Source organism: Chelonia mydas, chromosome 10 (assembly GCF_015237465.2).
Source record: "Chelonia mydas isolate rCheMyd1 chromosome 10, rCheMyd1.pri.v2, whole genome shotgun sequence".
Classification (NCBI taxonomy): Eukaryota; Metazoa; Chordata; order Testudines; family Cheloniidae; genus Chelonia; species Chelonia mydas.
In genome coordinates, this window is record NC_051250.2 from 19,473,858 (window position 1) to 19,493,481 (window position 19,624).

The 19,624-nt window shown below is 43.1% G+C and overlaps 1 protein-coding gene across 3 annotated transcripts in view; it reads left to right on the forward strand.

The window, feature by feature from the left end:
* LOC102940874 (ATP-binding cassette sub-family C member 6) overlaps nucleotides 1–18,121 on the forward strand; it is a 47,708-nt gene extending 29,587 nt beyond the window's left edge. For all 3 annotated transcript variants that reach the window (XM_043523389.1, XM_043523390.1, XM_007058162.4), the window contains 13 exons: nucleotides 571–754; nucleotides 1,179–1,242; nucleotides 2,320–2,431; nucleotides 3,608–3,815; nucleotides 5,146–5,456; nucleotides 6,922–7,121; nucleotides 10,600–10,726; nucleotides 11,728–11,829; nucleotides 12,596–12,742; nucleotides 15,282–15,440; nucleotides 15,710–15,876; nucleotides 16,461–16,655; nucleotides 17,240–18,121. In XM_043523389.1, the coding sequence (XP_043379324.1) occupies nucleotides 571–754; nucleotides 1,179–1,242; nucleotides 2,320–2,431; nucleotides 3,608–3,815; nucleotides 5,146–5,456; nucleotides 6,922–7,121; nucleotides 10,600–10,726; nucleotides 11,728–11,829; nucleotides 12,596–12,742; nucleotides 15,282–15,440; nucleotides 15,710–15,876; nucleotides 16,461–16,655; nucleotides 17,240–17,348 (2,085 nt within the window). In that variant the 3' untranslated portion in view covers nucleotides 17,349–18,121. The remainder of the gene's footprint in view (nucleotides 1–570; nucleotides 755–1,178; nucleotides 1,243–2,319; nucleotides 2,432–3,607; nucleotides 3,816–5,145; nucleotides 5,457–6,921; nucleotides 7,122–10,599; nucleotides 10,727–11,727; nucleotides 11,830–12,595; nucleotides 12,743–15,281; nucleotides 15,441–15,709; nucleotides 15,877–16,460; nucleotides 16,656–17,239) is intronic.
* The last annotated feature ends 1,503 nt before the right edge of the window (nucleotides 18,122–19,624 follow it).

A 19,624-nucleotide genomic window follows, 5' to 3' on the forward strand; every position in this document is an offset into this window, starting at 1 on the left:
TGTAAGAGTTCAGTAAAAAGCTATATTAAAACAAGCAATCAGTGCTTACAAATGTCAAATTTGTATTCACAATTAGATCTATCAGCCTGTCAGTGTAATTATGAGATTGAAATTCAGAAAGACACACATAGAACTGACTTTATACTTAGTCAGCACTCGCAAAGAGTTTGATTATATATTAGAAATAGAGACATGTTCGAGACTTATTTTGAAAAAAAATCTTTACTGACTTTCTTCCCACATACAGTTGTGTGGAAATATCCTTGGAATTTCAAATCAAAGGGCAACTTCATACCAGGTGTAACTTCACTGAAGTTAATGGAGTTGCAGAAGGGATGAATTTGGCTCTAAGATATTCAAGTCAGTGATAATAAATCTGACACAGAATCCGAGGAATGTCATCCAAGTTGAGCGGTTCAGCCTTGGTGATAACATCAGTGGTGAAACTGACTAGATCAATCGCACTGCCAGAGGTGCTCACCTGTGCAGTCCCTTCAGTAGACAAGAGAGGCTGCGCAGGGCAGCAGAAGGCTGGAGCAATTATAACTGATATTTATTTATTTAAAGTAGACTCGTGTTCTGGTGACTCATGCAATCAACATTTTGCCCCAAGTGGACAATATTGTTCTGATGGTGGATGGAGAGATTTCCGAAACTGGCTCCTACCAAGAACTTTTACAGAGAAACGGGGCTTTTGCAGACTTTCTCCATTCATATAACAATGCAGAAGAGAAAGAGGGCTGTGATTTACAAGGTACACCAACTGAATAACTCTCTTTTCAGTTTCATGACTCATGTGTTTTCTGATTAATGAAAGTTGTCTCAGTGGGGATCCACTACTGTTCACACAGGGGAAGAGCAAATGAAAGAGCAGATCAGGAAGAGCCAATCAATAAACATTAGCTTTTTCCTATTCATGAAATCTCAGGCATTTTCCTATGAGATCCCATACTGCGATGCATCCCACTAAATGGGGCTAATTATGCACAATGCATGAATGCTACCATCTTATTAGGCAAGGATAATGCTATTAACACACACTTATTCAATGCCTGCACCATCACTGCAGCTTTGCACTTACGTTTATCAGGAGTTCTTTCCAATGACCCCCTCGTTCTCTCAGAGGCTAAACAGAACAAAGGAGGATGTAAGATATTACAAGAATATTTATTCCACAGCCGCAGGAAGCACCAAGGACATCATCGCTGCCAGAAATGCTGTGTCCCCAGGAAAACTGTGCAGGTGAGTGTAGACGTGCCTCAGACACCAAAGCAAGCGCCTGCTCCAAAGCCCCTTCAAGTCAATGGAAATATTCCTTCTGAGTTCAGTGGAGTTTGGACCAGGCTGTAAATGAGTAGGATGTGCACATGGATGGAATGCATGGCTGTGAACAGGCACCACCAACTGAGCACTTTTAATAATATTTTCTCTATACTTCCCAAGGGGAGCTGTAAGTTTCCTCCCCAGAGTTCAGATGATGGGCACTTCCATACCATGAGGTTGATAGAGTCACTCCTCCAATTTTAAAACCACAGATCAACTAGCAGCTGTTAAAGGGAGGTAAGAGATGGCAAGGTAAACAAGGAGTACACATTTTTGACTGAAGCCATAGTGGGCTGTCAATCACAGTAACTGACAGACAGCTCCCATAGGAGGCAGGTTCAGACCCCATTAACAAGTGAACTGTTATTAGTAAAGATAGAGTGAGGGATCATTTTCTAGGATAAGTTGAAGATAGACTTACAGACTAACACGGCTACCCCCTGATACTTGTTATTAGTAAAGTTTGCTGAAATATTTGATTCGTCAAGGTCATTAGCCCTCACTTATGTGGTGCATCACATAGTTAACTAAATCTTCATTGCTTTTGGATGGTGCTGGATTGACAGCATTAAAGGCTGAAGTCTTGTGGATTATCCTCAGAACAGTAAAAGCACTGGCAGTAGCACTGCAAGCTTCTCTGTATGCAGTGTGCCACCTCCTTGCGTGAGAGAGTATTTCAGTCTCTGTACCCATTTAATCCTTGGCCTCTCTGCTGAGACTCCACAATAGCTGCGAGTTTGGGGAATGTGAACATCTGTCCACTGGGAAACGGACCGAGACCAAACATTTAATCCAATCCACAGTTGGATGCTAAGAAGTTTTGTTCATCACCAATCTGTTCCAGATTCATACTGCTGGAGGTGTGCCCTGAATGCAAGGAATGCTCTGAGTAATTCCGTGAACCACAGAAACCACAGCCCTCTAAGTAAGGCTTAAAAACTTCATGGTATGGGATAAAAAATAATGGTGTTTTGTTTTGCTTTTATAAATTGACAGATCTTCTATTATGAGAGATGGAGCCAAAGCCATAAATCAAGACTGCACAGCTGCTGCAGCCCCAAAAGATGCAGGAAGATTAACAGAAGGGGAGAAAGTTCAAACCAGCAGGGTAACTGCAGCAATTCCTTGTTAGAGTAATGAAATGTACAATAAACCTGGTCACTGCAACAGGAACTTATCTTAAGATCCTTATCTGGTGTAAATCAGCATAACACCATGCAAGTCAGAGTGACACCAATTTGCACCAGTTGAAGGTCTGATCCTATTCAATTCTATTTTGTGTAGCATCTTTCATACAAACCGTATCCCCAAAAATGCTTTACAGCGCTAAAATGTATCTAGAAAATTAGAATAAAACAGCAAGAGAGGGAGAGAAAATTGTAGAGATGAGAAGGAAAGTCTTTCCATTATGATGGGTGGAGAGATACAAGGCTGTTTCAAGTGGCTTGTGCTGCAGAGGGAAAGTCTTTTGAGTCAACCGGGGGGAAGTGGTGAGGCAAGTGACAGGAGACTCCTAAGGTCGGATAAGGTTCATGGAGGGCAGCTGAACCATGTCCTGAAATGTATGGTTAGAAGTGATGATGTTGCTCTTCCATGGCTGCGGGTGAAGGTAGAGATGGGTCTTGTAGAGGTCAAAACCCAGGTGAGAGGATGCAGGCATGGATGAAGATTTCAGCAGAAATGGAGTCCAGAGCATGGTATACGCGGGCCATGGGGGGCGATGATGAGGAGGAGACTTAGGAGATGTGGGAGGGGAAAGAATAGTCAGGGTCAAAGGTTTAAACCCAGTTACAGAGAACAGAGGCAAATGGGAGGTCTAAGTACCAAAGGGGGATGGAGTTGTGTTTAAGGAGAGTCGTGTCCGAGGGAAGCACATTCAAAAGATGTTGCTTTCACCTTAAGGGCCAGATGGCAATCCCTGCACTCCTGCTGGTGATCAGTTACTCACATGAGTAGTTAATGGGTCTTGTCAAGTAATCACTCACCAGTGGGAATAAAGTGGATCATAATATGGCTCAAAGAGACAGTAACATTCGTTACTGCAAATAATGATACTTTCTAAGCATTTGTACATTGTTTGCATACCTTGGTTAAAGCCTTGAGCTTGGTCAGCATGGCTTCAAATTATTCATCCTGCATTGATAGGACAAAGATTAATGAGGCTGTCATGGTATGCGATGCGTAACAGAGAACATACACCATACAGCATTCCTTCGCTTAGGAACAGACCACTTAATAAGCCTGACTCTTCCTTCCCTCCTTCTTTTTGATTGCTTCACTCCAGGTCAATATTTCCGTTTATCTGGACTACCTGAGGACCACAGGGCCTCTGATCTGTTTGTACATTGTGCTCTTGTTCATGTGTCAGCAAGCTGCCTCATTTTGTCGTGGTTACTGGCTCAGCATGTGGGCAGATGACCCTGTTCATAACAGAACGCAGCAGCACACAGAGCTGCGAGTTGGAGTCTTCGGTGTTCTTGGAGTCCTTCAAGGTTTGCTTGACCCGGTCACCTAATTCTTCTGTATATCATTTGCCTCCTTCTTTCCCATTCCCAGGAAATTTTCCCATCATACAAACTTTGGCATGTCCTAGAGGTGCTAGTCTGCTGGGCTTTTGGCAACAAATGAAAAGGCTTGGCACAGAACCTAAAAAAACAGATTCTGACACACATTTGCACAATGTGAGCTGATTTTTTTGGTGGGTTTTTTTTTTTGGTTACGGTATCTGAACAATATTCCCAGTGTCACTGCATAAAACTCTGGCTTGCTTGTGTGTGCACTGAGTTCTTCTCTCTAGTGTGCATTGCAACTGAGCATGATGGGTGGTTCCCCCATCTTTAGCCAGCCTGCCCCTCTTTGTCAGAGCTGTATGATCTGGTACCCATGAAAAATTCACATGTTGGGGGAGACTATGATGTCAGTTTCACCTTTCCATCTCTCCCAATTTCATTCACTACTCCCCCTTTATCTCCCCTCCCCTCTCTTCCTCTTACCCCCTTCCCATCCTCTCTTCACTCAAATCATAACTTAGCCAAATTAAAATTTCATTTCTCAATGAGGGCCAGATTTAATCTTTTTACAGCCCTAGGCCTTTTGGATCTAAAAAGCTGTTAGAAAAAGGCTGCAAAAATTTGTATTATTTGAAATGTGTACATTGTTTAATTCTTCTCCTAATCAAAAATAGCTAAAATGTTTTGCTGAAACTTTCAACAACAAAAAATCAGTTTAGGGCAGAAACAAAATCTGAAAAATGTAAGCCCAAGTGATGAAAGTTTTGAACTAGTTAAAACAGGGGATTAGAATAGAAGCTGTTAGGCAACCTTAACTATAGCACTGTTCCTGCTGTAATAGTGAATCTGTAACTGGATACATGGGAGTCTACCCAACTCAAGAGTTAATTTAATTCAGCATAATCCCAGTTATGTGCACCATTCACTGGAGAACATAGGGCTTCTATCTTCAGGGCTGTTTGGTAGGAGACAGAACTAACTGTTCAATCAAATTTACACGTGCTGATGCCCATTCTATGGCTATTCTGCAGATACAAGCCCTTGGGCTCTGGAGTGACTGTTAGACTGTAAACCCCTTGGTGCAGGGATTGTCTGTTTGTTCTGTGTTTGCACACTGCCAATCACAATGAGCTCCTGGTTCATGACTGGGGCTCCAAGACACCAACTCAATATAAATAAAAAAATAGCAATAATAATAGACCAGCACCTTTCACCAGCACCAAAGTCACATTCAAGAAAAACTTCCCTTAACGTGCTTTCAGCTGAGAAATCAGAGTCCAGGTTGCGTGATTTCCCTTCCCTTCCATTGCAGCCATTGGCAAATTCGGATCAACTGCAGCCGTCCTGCTAGGAGGAGTGATTGCATCACACAAGCTCTTTCAGCAGTTACTGGAGAACGTTGCCAGATCCCCGATGATGTTCTTTGAGCAGACACCCATCGGAAACTTGCTGAACCGATTCTCCAAAGAAACCGATGCCATTGATTCCATTATCCCCGATAAACTAAAGTCCCTGCTGGGATTCTTGTTCAGTTTACTGGAGATCTACATAGTTGTTATAGTGGCCACACCAATAGCGGTGGTGGCAATAATGCCAGTGACAGTGCTGTATGCCGTGTTCCAGGTAGGATTTTGAGACACATGGCTGATCTAAGCCACCTACACCCTTTCCTACAGGAACCTGCTCCCATTGTTTAGACTAACCTGAACCAGACCAAGACTGTTCTGAGGGGCTGAAATTTTCAGTCAGTGTTTTTTCACCTCTGATTTCATGCCAGAACCAAAACCACCGGTGACTAATCTTAGGAAGAGAGTCTTCCCACAGAATCCAGGCTCTCAGTATCTGTCTCCAAAGCCTTACTAGAATGCCTGAGATATCATGATGGTTTTAGGTGGAACATCTGTGGAGATTCCTGATTGACATCAGTGGGTAAAGGAGATCAGACTAAGGCCCAAAGTGTTTTTCCTCTTCTTCAGTCTTCCTGTGCCACCTTTAACATAAAAGGTGTGCCAGAGAGGCAGCTGCTTTTCAATTCACCCATTTATTCTCCCAGTCTGGTTCTCTGAAATGTCATAACTTTGCCAGGGAGGACTGGGGGCAGAGGAGGGGGTTCGTCAGGGGAATATCAAAAATCTTGAGTACTTTTACTTGTTACAGAAAATTAAGATCAGTCTGCTTTGCTACTTTAATGACTAAGGCAGGTAAACAACAAGGGATTCATCATGAAATCCCACCTGAGCAGGGAAGGATGGGATTGAAGCAGTCAGTACCACTCTGCAGTTCCATTCACACCATGGAATTCTGCTATCGGTGTACCAGTTACACAGGACATAATGAAATGGGGCAGGAAATAATCTGGCCCCTCACAGCGCCATGCAGCACTTCAACAGACTATTCTTTCTGGAGAGCTCTGCTTGACTTGGTACACTCAGTTTGCAGCAAGACACCCTGCTCTCGGGCATAGCCTGTTGCACTGGGTGAATAGCAACCTACAGCTTAGGAGAACCAATCTACAGTCTTGAACTAGAGGCAAAGTTTAAGAGATCAGGAGAGATTTTAAAATGGAGGAAGTATAGAAATGATGGGTGAGATCCTGACCCCCTGCTCCCGCTTAAAACAGCCAGAACCAGGGCTTTTAGGACCCAGAGATTCCCCCAATGCAGGTATGTGGAGCACAGCCCTACAGCTGCTCTCCGAGGACTCTTTCACAAATCCTGGCATAGGGGGCATGCTAGGGGGATGGGATTGCAGCATGCAGCACTGTAGAGATTCCAGGTAATGGTGCAACCCATAGGGCAACCTGGAGAGGCTGCCAGAACTTAGACAGTGCCCCCAAGGACACAAAGGCCTCCTTATACCCAAGTCTCCCAGGCTACAAGTTCTACGCCGTGCCTCTTAAAGGCACGTTATCTCACCCAATAAACACATGCTACCCGCACATTAGATTTTATAACATCAGGTTAATGTGCACTGCTGTATTTTTGCATCATTTCTAATTTTCTGAACATGATCAGTTCGCCTGATGAATTAGCCTACTGGGGGAAACATACTGGTAATCACATATCCTTTCCATTTCCCTCTGTCCCAGAACTTCTACGTTGCCACCTCCTGCCAGCTGAGACGCCTGGAAGCTGCGAGTCGCTCGCCCATCTATTCCCACATTTCAGAGACGTTCCAAGGGAGCAGCGTGATTCGTGCTTACAAGGAGCAACCGAGGTTTATTTTACAGAATGATTCCAGAGTGGATGAGAACCAGAGAACATGCTTCCCTGGGATCGTCGCTGACAGGTATGGAGCTGCAAATGTAGGGAACACAATCATGTTATTCTCATGAAGCTAGAGATTAGTGCAACGTTTCTGCCAGGTGGAGTCGACAGCAACAAGGGCTGGGTTCAGTATCACAGGGTTTCTCTTAACAAAAGACAATAGAACCGGCTTGAGTCCCCACTCAGTAATCTGGGAAAGCTAAACACCACTCCCCCTTGGTGCCTCTAAGTGGCAGTACTTCCCCTCTCGCCAGCTGTGGCAGGGTGATCACCCCACCATGCTTCGAAGGGCTTAAAACAGCCAGAAGAGAGGGCTGTAGCTGGAGGAAAGCTAAGCAGATTGGGGGAAGTAGCCACAGGTGGAGCCATGCCCCAGTCAGGCCACAGCTGGCCCTATGAGAAGGCTATTAGCCAGGAGCTGAGGGAGACTCTCTCTAGCTACATGGAGAGAGGAGGACCTGGCTGCCTGGGAAGCTAAGGGGGGGTACCTAGTGCTGGGGAAGGGCAGAAGGAGCTGGGGAGCTCCAGCCTAGCAGAGTCCCAGGCTGCAGGCCAAAGGAAAGGCCCATGAAAGTGTACTAAGGCTGCAGAGGAGCAGCCCAGACCTAGACAGAGGCAGCTGGTTCGACCCCCCTTGCCGATGATGAGTGGTACTGACTGCAGTCTGTACCAGGGAGCGGGGGCTAGATGATGACTTACAGTAGCCACTGAGACAAGGGAGGGATAGGGGGTTGGGGGGGGGGTTCTCAGGGAGGGGATACCCAGACTGAGGGGGTACTGCTAGGGGGCAGAACCCTAATCTAGAAGGGCACCGGGGTCCGGGAGGGGCACAGGGCCAGCGGCAGGTGAGACACCAACCAGCAGAGGGCGCTCCTGGCTGAAAAGAGCTAATTCCCGGGACAACCAGCAGGAGGTGCCACAGCCGTGAGTTGTCACCCTGTCACACCAGCACTGAGTCTGTGTACAACAAAATACAACTTTGATTAAAAGGGAAAAGAGGGTCCAACCTTAAATTTGGGAAAACACCACAACCTCAATACAAAAGCATGTGACCACATGCAAACACTCCCCCCACAGTGTGTTGGGCAGCATCCTTTGCCTCAGTTTCTCCCCTTGTGGTGTGAAAATCTGTGACCGGAGTCCCAGGGGAGCCAACTGAGGTCACTCAATTAGGATGAATGGCAAAGAATGGGGCAGACAATCCCCAAAGCTGGTGGATTTCCAATGCTTAGATTCACCAACCCAGCACAAAACATCTTCTATGATACCTCGTTGGTTACCCAGAAGCCAACACCACAGCCTTAGGCCTCCACCCAGATACCACATCACGTTTGATTTGGATTACTGAAAATCTTAAATCGTATAAAAAGGTTCTACCAATCCCAAATGATCAGACACATTACCTCCCAGGTTAATGAATATTTCAGGTCTTACCCAAATACACGCTTACAGCCAATTCTTATTAACTAAACTAAAATTTATTAAGAAAAAAAAAGAGTATGGTTAAAAGATCAGTATACATACAAACATGAGTACCGTTCTTGAGATCAAATTCATAGCAGAGATGGTGAGCTTTGTAGTTAAAGAGTTCTTTCAGAAATATTCCATAGGTTATAGTCCAATGTTCATATTCAGGGTGATTCCAGATTAGGACTGGAGATCTCAATTTTGGGCTTAAACTTCCCCTGCATGAAACATCAAGCAGATCTGAGATCCAAAGGATTGGGATCCAAGGCATCTTTATACCGTTTCAGGCCTTCTTTGACAGGTCAGAGTCCTTCAGCGAACAATAGGCAATCATGGGGATTTTGAAGTAGACCTGTTTCTTAAACATTGCCGGTAATTAGCTACACAGATTAACAGATGATTTGATATACATTTCAAAGAGAGATGAATACAGTGATGTTACTATGTTTACAGTTCATTTAAATGTCCTTTTGATCTCTGAATCAATAGCTATAGTGACAGACAGGAACTGTCTGTTTACATGGCTAACGTGCTACAAGACTTAAGTACACACATACATTTAGTATCACCTCCAATTCTCTAACAATACAGGTTTGCATTTCAAAGTTCTAGCTTATCTAGCATGGAGTGGCCCTATTTACCTTTCACATACTTTTTTAACACGTCTCTAATGGTTGACTTTGGGCCATTTATCCTGCAAGCTGCTTAACCCTATCTGGCCACGTGTCATACTTGGTATAAGATTCTATGCAATTATATAACAGTGGTAGCAACCGTGATTTTCATGGTCATATTTTAATCAGATAATGTCACAAAGTCCAATGAACAAATGTCCCTTAACACACCACTCCCCTTTCCCTCCCTGGCACCCCACTCACAGTTGATGGTCCTTGGTTAGCAAAGACCCAGAGTTCAGAGGTGCATTCATGAGGGGGTGGGGTTCACCACTCTTTGCTGCTGCTAGTCGCCTCCCACTGCTACCTCTCTCTCTCTGCCGCCACTCCCACTGTCCGCCATCTCGGTGCTGCTGAGCTTCTGCAATGTCACATTCTGAGGTTCCACCACTTCACCCAGCTCTCAGTGATTTCAGCAGGTAGCAGGGAACCTCTCTGCCAGGGCAGTTTCTGTGCTGCCTTTACTTGTTCCCACACAAGATCCAGGGCTTAGCCTTACACTTGCTCAGCAGTGAGGACAAGCTTTAGGAATCACCACCTGGAAACAAGGCCTCTTAATTGAGTCTAAGCAGCTCTGTCATTAAACGCTGGAGAGGGGAAGGTCAAAAAGTGTCTATGACTCTTTAGGCAGTGTCCACGCTACCAGTTAGGAACACTTGTCCTCATCCACTCATCACTGGAATTTGGCATCCTACCCCCTGCTTAGCAAGAGAGGTTCGTTTAGGGTGATCCCCTCAATCAGGGCATGCTAAGCACAGTTCTGCTGCCCTTTACTCATGCAATATGGATAACAACATTTCATTATCCCTGCATTTGAATACTAGAGTGATCTGTAACCCAAACCAGCCAAAATTGATCACTTTGGCCAAGCAGCTCCATCATGCTGGGCACTGAGGCAGAGCAGGCATGTCTATGCAAACAAGCTCTGATCTTGAAGTCTCCCCCCCACCCCTAGTGCATCACTAGATGTCGGGGGGAACTCCTTCAGACCCAGCTTACATCAGAACCACCGCCAAGGGATGAGCCATTCGTGGCTGGTGCCAGGCTCAGAGCAACAATTCCAGGCTCTGAACCAAAGCTGCTCAGCTGGTGGAAAGGATAGATGCAGGCTCCAGTGGAAAAGCTGTGGCACAGAGCATGGGCCATTTGCAGACCAGCACGGCTGTCAACTCTAGAGGCTTGCTAGTGGTTATGGGAAAAAGCCAACCCCATGATCATAATGACCTTATTTAACACCCTTTCCAGAGAAGGCTCCAAAACCATTTTACAAAAATAGTTGCAGATGGTATATGAAATTGAGAGGAAACGAGAACGTAAAGAGAATGGAGGTGGGCTAAATCCTCTCCTCTTTGCTTGCAGGTGGCTTGCAACAAACCTAGAGTTTCTAGGTAATGGTATCGTGTTGTTTGCAGCCCTGTTTGCTGTGATTAGCAAAACACATCTTAGTCCAGGGATTGTTGGCTTTTCCATTTCGGGTGCTCTTCAGGTAATGCAAAGCAGCAGTGCATGATTTTGCTATCTCATCAGAAGGGAGTCAGGTTACAAATCATTTTTTAAAATCCTTACCTCTATCACAAATAACTCTGTAAGGATCCAATCCTGCAGCCCTCAGTCATTTGATTAGCACATAGATTGCTAGCATCAGGCTCTAGAGAATTAAAACTGGAAGAATTTTAAAGATCCTAATTTCCTTTCCACTAGTTGTGCCGTTTATGTTGGACATTTCTCAGCTTGGACAATGAGAATAGATTAACCAGCCTCCTATTCTTAAGATTTCCTAGGCAATAGCAAACTCTCAAGTACCAGCACAATTGTGCAACGTTTGAGTTGCAAATACGGGAAGGGAATTTTTATTATTTTTAAACAAGATGCTTCCATTGACTTTTGAAAAAAAGCTTGGAAATATTTCTATTCCTTTCCAGACATTAAGCTAGTTTTTAATAGACTCCCTTATTTTTTTAGTCTCAGTAACCCTGTCACTATTATTTATAGACTATAGGACCTTACAGAGAACAAGTCTCAAATACATGCAACATCCATCTTGTTCATTTGAATTTAAGCTTAAATGGTCACTGTAGTTTAACAGCCAAATGGTTTTCTTCAGTGTCTATTTTCCATGTTCATGTGACTAGTTGCAGATTATCTTGAACTGTTTTCATCTTACTTTTAAGAGCTGGAAGACAGACAGGCAGTAACATCTAATTCTTGGTAAATTGGCATGGAGGTAGCCTCAGGGCGAGCTGACAAAGCTCCTCCAACGTGGCCTGGCAAAATTTCATGTTCCCTTTTCCAGAAAGGCCTGGTGTCATCAGGATTTATTTTATTTTATTTTGTCTTGCAAAACAAATTTGTAGACACTCTTAATAGCTTATCCAGGGAGGTCCCCTGTGCAAACACTGGGCCTGATCCTACAAAGTGCCAAGTACTTTGTAAGAACAGGGTCAAAGTCTGTATTTCATTTCTAGCCAGTCCTCTTTCGTTTTGTAGATAACGGGCATTTTGAACTGGATGGTGCGCTCCTGGACAGAAATAGAAAACAACATTGTTTCCGTGGAGAGAGTGAGAGAGTATTCAAAAACTCCAAAAGAGGTAACTAACCAACCATTGTTCTCACCCTTTGGAACTGGAATTTGTCACAAACCAGATCAGCAATTTTTCTATTTGAAGGATCAACACCTTCCCATTTTAATTCCCAGAGACCCGGTTAGGTTACTTTAAAATAACTAGGTGTTCTTTATAACCTCTGCTTAATTTATTTCCTTAAACCAGTGAAGCTGTAGTTGGCATTTTAAAAAAAGTATAATTTGTTAAGTTATCACATCCATGGAATACACTGTAAGGTTTTCTCCATGCTTAGAATAGGGGCTAATTGTGGCAACTCAGATCTGATGTTATAAGTGTTGACAGTTGCTGGCCTTTTAATGACTGAGAATCTCAACAGTCATTAAAAATGAACAGGTACTATCTCTTCATGTTTATCATATCACCACAGATTGAACTGAGTGTGTCAGAGCAGATTTTCACAAAGGGACACTTGTGAGGATCTATTAATCTGAGTATAGTTAGAACGGTCAGTATGGTTTCCTGATCATGTAATTAATCTGATGTGCATACAAATGCTGATACCTAAACTTCAGTTAATAAAGTAATCTGGATTTTTGCATAAAGAATCTAATTTTAACCTCAGCAATTCCTTTATGAAGAATAAATGCTGCCTCTAAAGAAGCTTGTAAAGAGAGATCCAGAAAGAATGTTTACACGCATGCTTTGAGAAGTTTTCCATTTTGATTATAGCCATATTACTTGAAGTCTTAAAACAGCTTACGAAGGTGCTGGTTGTTTCTCTTTTACACAGGCTCCCTGGACTCTGGGTAGTAATTCTGCAAGTCAGGCTTGGCCAACTGAAGCAGCAATTGAATTTAGAAACTATGGTGTGCAGTACAGGCCAAATTTAGAGTTCGCACTGAAAAACATCAATATAAAAATAAATGGGCAAGAGAAGGTAAGCAAGGCCATTTATTTCTTTGGAGCTGCAAGTGTGAACAGTGCTTTACAATAGCAACTGCTACAAAACTGAAAACAACCCGTCTCAAAGAGTTTAAGGCTTGAACACACAGGACATTTGGCCTTCATAGTCTCCTAGCGCACTGAGGAACCCCTTCTTAATATATGGCTTAGTTTTCAGTTTTGATGTTGTGTGTTAGGAATTCTGGTGAGTCAGATCCTGTTATTTTATATGAAGTTGGCAGAGCAGCTCTAAAGGAATTTGATGTTTATTTTAATCTAGTATAACATCAAAGCTCCTTTATATTTGGCAGCTATTCGGTTTTTTTCTCCATCTAAGGCTTTTAATGATTTCCCTCTCCAATAAAAAACAATTGGAAAGTTCCCTATGGGTTGTTACCCAACTGTAAGAATGTTAGATGAATATTTTGACAGTGTGACGCCAAAGGTTCTTGGAGAAACGGTCAGATCCCTTCAAGTCACGTGTCCTGGTCCTAATGACTATGTGTTAAATTTATGCTGGAATCCACATGGCTGATCATGTGTACCCCCAAACTGTAACCAAAAGTGATGCCAATTCATGCCAGTCCTCAACAGCTATTCCATGAGGCTGCATTGAAAAGGAATTAAATCCCTGGCCTGGAACAGAAAAGACTGGCAGATATTGCATCCAGGATCTACATAGGATAGGCTGTTAGACACAGATCCACTTGTCTTCTCCACCATTAAGCAAAGGAATAGTGTCTTTACTTTGTAATCTGATGAAAGATATTGGATGGCTTTCAAAGAGGCCCAAGGAGAGCAGCAGATAAAGGGAGAATAGCTTGTAGTTGAAAAATGCAAAGAAAAGTTATAAGTCCACGTGTCAGCACCACGACTGTATCCAAGGCATGGAACTGAAGGAATAAGTGCTTAATGAGGTGTTTTTCTCTGACTGATATGGTCAAAGGCTGGACAAATTTAACCAGTAGTTTGTTACCTGGCAATTCCATGGTCCTAAAATTTATCTATGGCTATGAGCCAAATGGTGTAAAACGTACATCCTAAACCTTGGCCATTATCTTTGAAAACTCATGGCGATCAGGGGAGGTCCCAGATGACTGGAAAAAGGCTAATGTAGTGCCCATCTTTAAAAAAAGGGAAGGAGGAGGATCCTGGGAACTGCAGGCCAGTCAGCCTCACCTCAGTCCCTGGAAAAATCATGGAGCAGGTCCTCAAGCAATCAATTCTGAAGCACTTACAGGAGAGGAAAGTGATCAGGAACAGTCAGCATGGATTCACCAAGGGCAAGTCATGCCTGACTAATCTAATTGCCTTCTCTGATGAGATAACTGGCTCTGTGGATGAGGGGAAAGCAGTGGACGTGTTGTTCCTTGACTTTAGCAAAGCTTTTGACACGGTCTCTCACAGTATTCTTGCCAGCAAGTTAAAGAAGTATGGGCTGGATGAATGGACTATAAGGTGGATAGAAAGCTGGCTACATTGTCGGGCTCAATGGGTAGTGATCAATGGCTCCATGTCGAGTTGGCAGCCAGTATCAAATGGAGTGCCCCAAGGGTCGGTCCTCGGACCGGTTTTGTTCAATATCTTCATTAATGATCTGGAGGATGATGTGGATTGCACCCTCAGCAAGTTTGCAGATGACACTAAACTGGGAGGAGAGGTAGTTATGCTGGAGGGTAGGGATAGGATACAGAGGGACAAACTAGACAAATTAGAGGATTGGGCCAAAAGAAATCTGATGAGGTTCAACAAGGACAAGTGCAGAGTCCTGCACTTAGGACAGAAGAATCCCATGAACCTCTATAGACTAGGGACCGAATGGCTTGGCAGCAGTTCTGCAGAAAAGGACCTAGGCGTTACAGTGGACGAGAAGCTGGATGAGAGTCAACAGTGTGCTGTTGTTGCCAAGAAGGCCAATGGCATTTTGGGATGTATAAATAGGGGCATTGCCAGCAGATCGAGGGACGTGATGGTTCCCCTCTATTCGACATTGGTGAGGCCTCATCTGGGAGTACTGTGTCCAGTTTTGGGCTCCACACTACAAGAAGGATGTGGAAAAAACTGGAAAGAGTCCAGCGGAGGGCAACAAAAATGATTAGGGGACTGGAACACATGACTTATCAGGAGAGGCTGAGGGAACTGGGATTGTTTAGTCTGCGGAAGAGAAGAATGAGGGGGGATTTGATAGCTGCTTTCAACTACCTGAAGGGGGTTCCAAAGAGGATGGATCTAGACTGTTCTCAGTGGTAGCAGATGACAGAACAAGGAGTAATGGTCTCAAGTTGCAGTGGGGGAGGTTTAGGTTGGATATTAGGAAAAACTTTTTCACTAGGAGGGTGGTGAAACACTGGAATGCGTTACCTAGGGACGTGGTGGAATCTCCTTCCTTAGATATTTTTAAGGTCAGGCTTGACAAAGCCCTGGTTTAGTTGGGGATTGGTCCTGCTTTGAGCAGGGGGTTGGATTAGATGGCCTCCTGAGGTCCCTTCTAACCCTGATATTCTCTGATTCTAACCTTCATTGTATTTTTTTAGATTGGCATAGCTGGAAGAACAGGTGCTGGGAAATCAACTCTTGCCATGGGTCTTTTGAGATTAATGGAAGCTGCAGAAGGCAAGATCTTAATTGATGGAGTGAATATTGCCCAAATAGGCCTCCAGGATCTTAGAGCCAAAATAACTATTATCCCCCAGGTATGAAGTTAATTTCTAAAGGCATTTATCAATTCTGTAGGGTATTTCCATTTATGTCCATGACACGCAGGAAGGCTTAAACAGGTCACAGAGAGGTAAATTCATTGCTTTTAAAAGGTAAAAGTAACCACTGTAACCACACTGAGATCTTCCACATAACACTGGCTCTAGCATTTTGCCCTGGGATTCCTGCAGTGGAAGGAAGTTAAGGAGCTATGTTGTTTTGTAACAATCATTTCAGGAATCTTTTATGCTGTCTCTACACTCAGGATCCAGTTTTGTTTGCTGGTTCTCTACGAATGAACCTCGATCCTTTTAACCAGCACTCGGATGAAGCCATTTGGACAGTTTTGGAACTGATTCAGCTCAAGAACTTCGTATTGGATCTGCCTGATCAATTGAACCATGAGTGCTCTGAGCGAGGGGAAAACCTGAGGTACCATAAATGCAGAAAGAGAAAGGCAGTGCACATGGTGTCTGAGGGTCGGAGGGTGCACAATTAGTAAAAGTTCCTAAATTAATAAATGTAAACAGAAAAATCTAATTTAGTAAAACAAAGCAATAGTCAGCACAGAGCAAACTTGCTGTAGCAGTATAAATCCTTAGCACTGTGGAACTGCTTAGATTGTAAACTCTCTTGGGGTTGGGGGGCAGTCTGTTCCATGTTTGTACAACACCTAGCACCGTGGGCTCCTGGATGCTACTGCAATACAAATAATCCCCTCATTTCTTTGGCTCGCTTCATGCTGCTATCTGCGGCGCTACCAGCACCAAGCGTTGCACGTGTGGCCCCTCGGTCTTCGCCCCAGAACCAGACCAGGTGCACTCCGAACATTCCCGGCGCCTGCCTGACTGGAGAAAGGCAGCCAGCAGCTGCTATGCTGTTTTCAGACTCATCATTGCTTTGCACAGGGGGTTGCACTAGATGACCTCCTGAAGTCTCTTCCAACCCTAATCTTCTATGATTAAACCCGAGGAAAAACAGCCTGTTAGTTCACCATCTGCCCTTCTTGCTTTCAGCGTTGGTCAGAAGCAGCTCGTTTGTCTGGCCAGAGCACTCCTGCGGAAAGCCCAAATCCTGGTACTAGATGAGGCCACTGCAGCGGTGGATCTGGAAACTGATCTTCAGATTCAATCGACCATAAGGACTCAGTTCAAAGAGTGGACTGTGTTAACAATAGCTCACCGTATAAACACCATCCTAGATTACGACAGGTAACCTTTCACTGGCATAGTTGTTCACATTCATTTTCACAAGGCTAGAGAAAGACAGAGGCAGGCTTTATAAACTGGACAGACCCCGTAGCATTTTAGAGAGTGACATCTCCTTGGAGCCACTTAGGTCTCATTTCTGTCTATTTTTTGTTTACCTCATTCAAGGCTCTGTTTAGGATGGGCCTTCTTGCCATTAACCACGGGTTAATCAGAGGGAAAGTGAGATCCGTGTCCATTTCATGCTCTGCATAGCCCTTTTTTGCCCACTCACAGATAAATCATAACTGCTGAATGTCTCCTCGCTGGAGCTCCTCTCCCCTGCTTGGTTACAACTCGGTGGTTTGGAGTTAAACCAAAGAATTAAAGTCCAGATTTACTCCATTCCTAGTCTCTCCAAGGGAGTATCCCATCAGTAGTAGCTCTCTTCAGAAGCCCACTATCCTGCAAATGGTTCCAAGAAACAACCCTGGGGGGCATAGGGGTGGAACTGAGGCATGCTCGAAAAATGGTAGCTTAGATATTGTTTGAGTTCAGTGTGATTGTTGTGTATCCTAGTGCTTACATTGCTTTTTTAATATTCACAGGATTTGTGTCTTGGAAAACGGTCAGGTTGCTGAATTTGATTCTCCAGAGAAATTAATAGCTCAGAAGGGACTGTTCTACAGACTGGTTGAAGAATCAGGCCTTGTCTGATTGTCACCCAAGGAAGACACCATACTACCAGCATCATCTGAGAGAACAGATCTGTTCTTAATTCGGCTACATCGGTTTGGCTAGAAAATGCCTGATACGTAACCAAATCTTATTTGAAACTGAGCCCCAAACTACACTGGATATGTGAAGGGAAACTGCCTTGGTGTATTTGGAAAATAATACATTTATGCCTGTGTATATCACAGGCTATAGCTGAGATGGTGGCTATGGAGAAAGAGTCCTGTTTTCACGTTCAGTCATTGGAGCATATTAAATTATGGTTGCAACTGAATGTTAGTTACCAAGTTTGTCGTCACTCTCTCGAGGGAGCGATGAACACTGTATAATGTTTTATGCAGCTCCAAATTAATTGGCTTAGTTTTCAAAATGAAATACCAAAAACTCAGTTATGTCCAATTAATCAGATGAGCCCATTAGAATTCTAGAGTAGGCATAAAAAATATGGACTCACATCTTACGCATTTATGGCAAAATAACTGAGCTTTCCAATCGGCTCTGTTTAGAATATAAATAATGGTAAAATACACATCGCAACATTTATGGGAGTGCTGTGGATATTTCTAGGAATGCCAAAGAAATCATACTAGACAGGTAATGTTCTAATGGACAATGAATAGCATTTTTATTGGTAACAAATGACGACACAAGTGTTTTCAATCCCATGCAGATTTTAATGAATGTTAGTCATTTTAAAAATGTCCTTAAGCTGCTCACCTAACACTCTCCCATATGAAATAAAAACGAATCTTTCACAACTGTGTAATTTTTTAATCTGTGCAGGTTTGTAGCCCAGTGACTCACAGAGGCAACCAGGCTTTTGAAAGCAGAACAGATATTCTAACTGGTTTGGCCAATGCAGCAGGACCAAATACTACTAGGTCTCAAGAGTCGAGGAAAAGAAAGAAAAAGAAGGGACTTTGGAGAAGGGGTTGATCATGGTGATGAAACACCATTTTTAAAATAAATACAAGTGCCTGATTTTATGACCCTACTGATAATGTGAACAACCCCCACCCTCCCCCGCCACTACCTAGGCATAAATAAGGAACTTAAATCTATTGCATACAAAAGTTAAACCAAGTGTATAAAGCAGTTTATGTACTACTGAAATTTGATTATGGCTTGAAGGTTGGGTGAAAAAGCAGAAAGGAAAGTTTAAGAGGACAGGGTTGTTGGGTGATGTTCATGTCCTTTTCCGAAGAAAGATGTCTCAGGCAAATACCGGAGAGAGACCTAGAGATTGAGTTATTCTTTTTTCAGTTGTTTTCCAGCTTCAGAACAGATTTCTGTGCTGTGCACTAACTAGAACAGCTTCAGTGACGCAGGAATTACCAAATGGAATGTTTATTTAAAAGAAATAAAAAGGTTAAGTAAAGTGTATTCCTGTGCTGAACCCCAGAACAGCCTAATTAACAGGAGCACACAAATCTGGATTCCATGCATTGCTTATTTTTGCTTAACATTTAACAAACAATGACATTTTAGACTAATTATCTTCCTTACAAGTTAATAAAACTCTTTCAGATCCTTGCAGCGTTACTATCACTATACTTTGTGAGCACAACCTCAATTTACCATTTCAGCTTGAACTATTATTGTACTGAATATTTATTGCTCTGGAGATACGGCTGAATTGTTACATTTCCTCTGATTACAAAGTAGCTTTTCAGGGTCATTTTCTTTAATCCCAGTGAAGAAATTAAGATGATATATTATTCTCACTTCTAGCAAGAATGAAATAGGTATAGTCTCTTCAATCAAAAATACAGCAACAAGGAATATATTGAAACAGGAAATTCAGGGAAGTATATTCATGAATATGTAGATTCTAGTAAGAAGATAGGATTATACTTTTTGTTACAAGACTAAGGAAATTAATTTTGGTGGCTTTGTCAAACTTTTTATTTGTAAGACTGATACAGCGCATAGTTACTGACATTGCATTTCAACTGAAATTTAGTCCCTTTTCCCCCCCACTGGCAGAGGAGTGGTGTCAAGAAATAATCTAGCTCAACAATTTGTCAAAACCATAGGTTCAAATTCTTTCATAAAATACATGCCACTCAACAAATGCTAACAATTTCCAAGCAACATTTCCCATTAAACAATAAAATATTTCTACACCTGGGGGGAAAAATTCCACTTTGTGTTTTAGGGTTTTGTAGCAAGCTAGCCATACCCAGTTAAATTGGAGGCAGGTTTGCCTACCTGCTAAAATACTGGATTAGGATTCAGGAAACCTGGTTTATATTCCT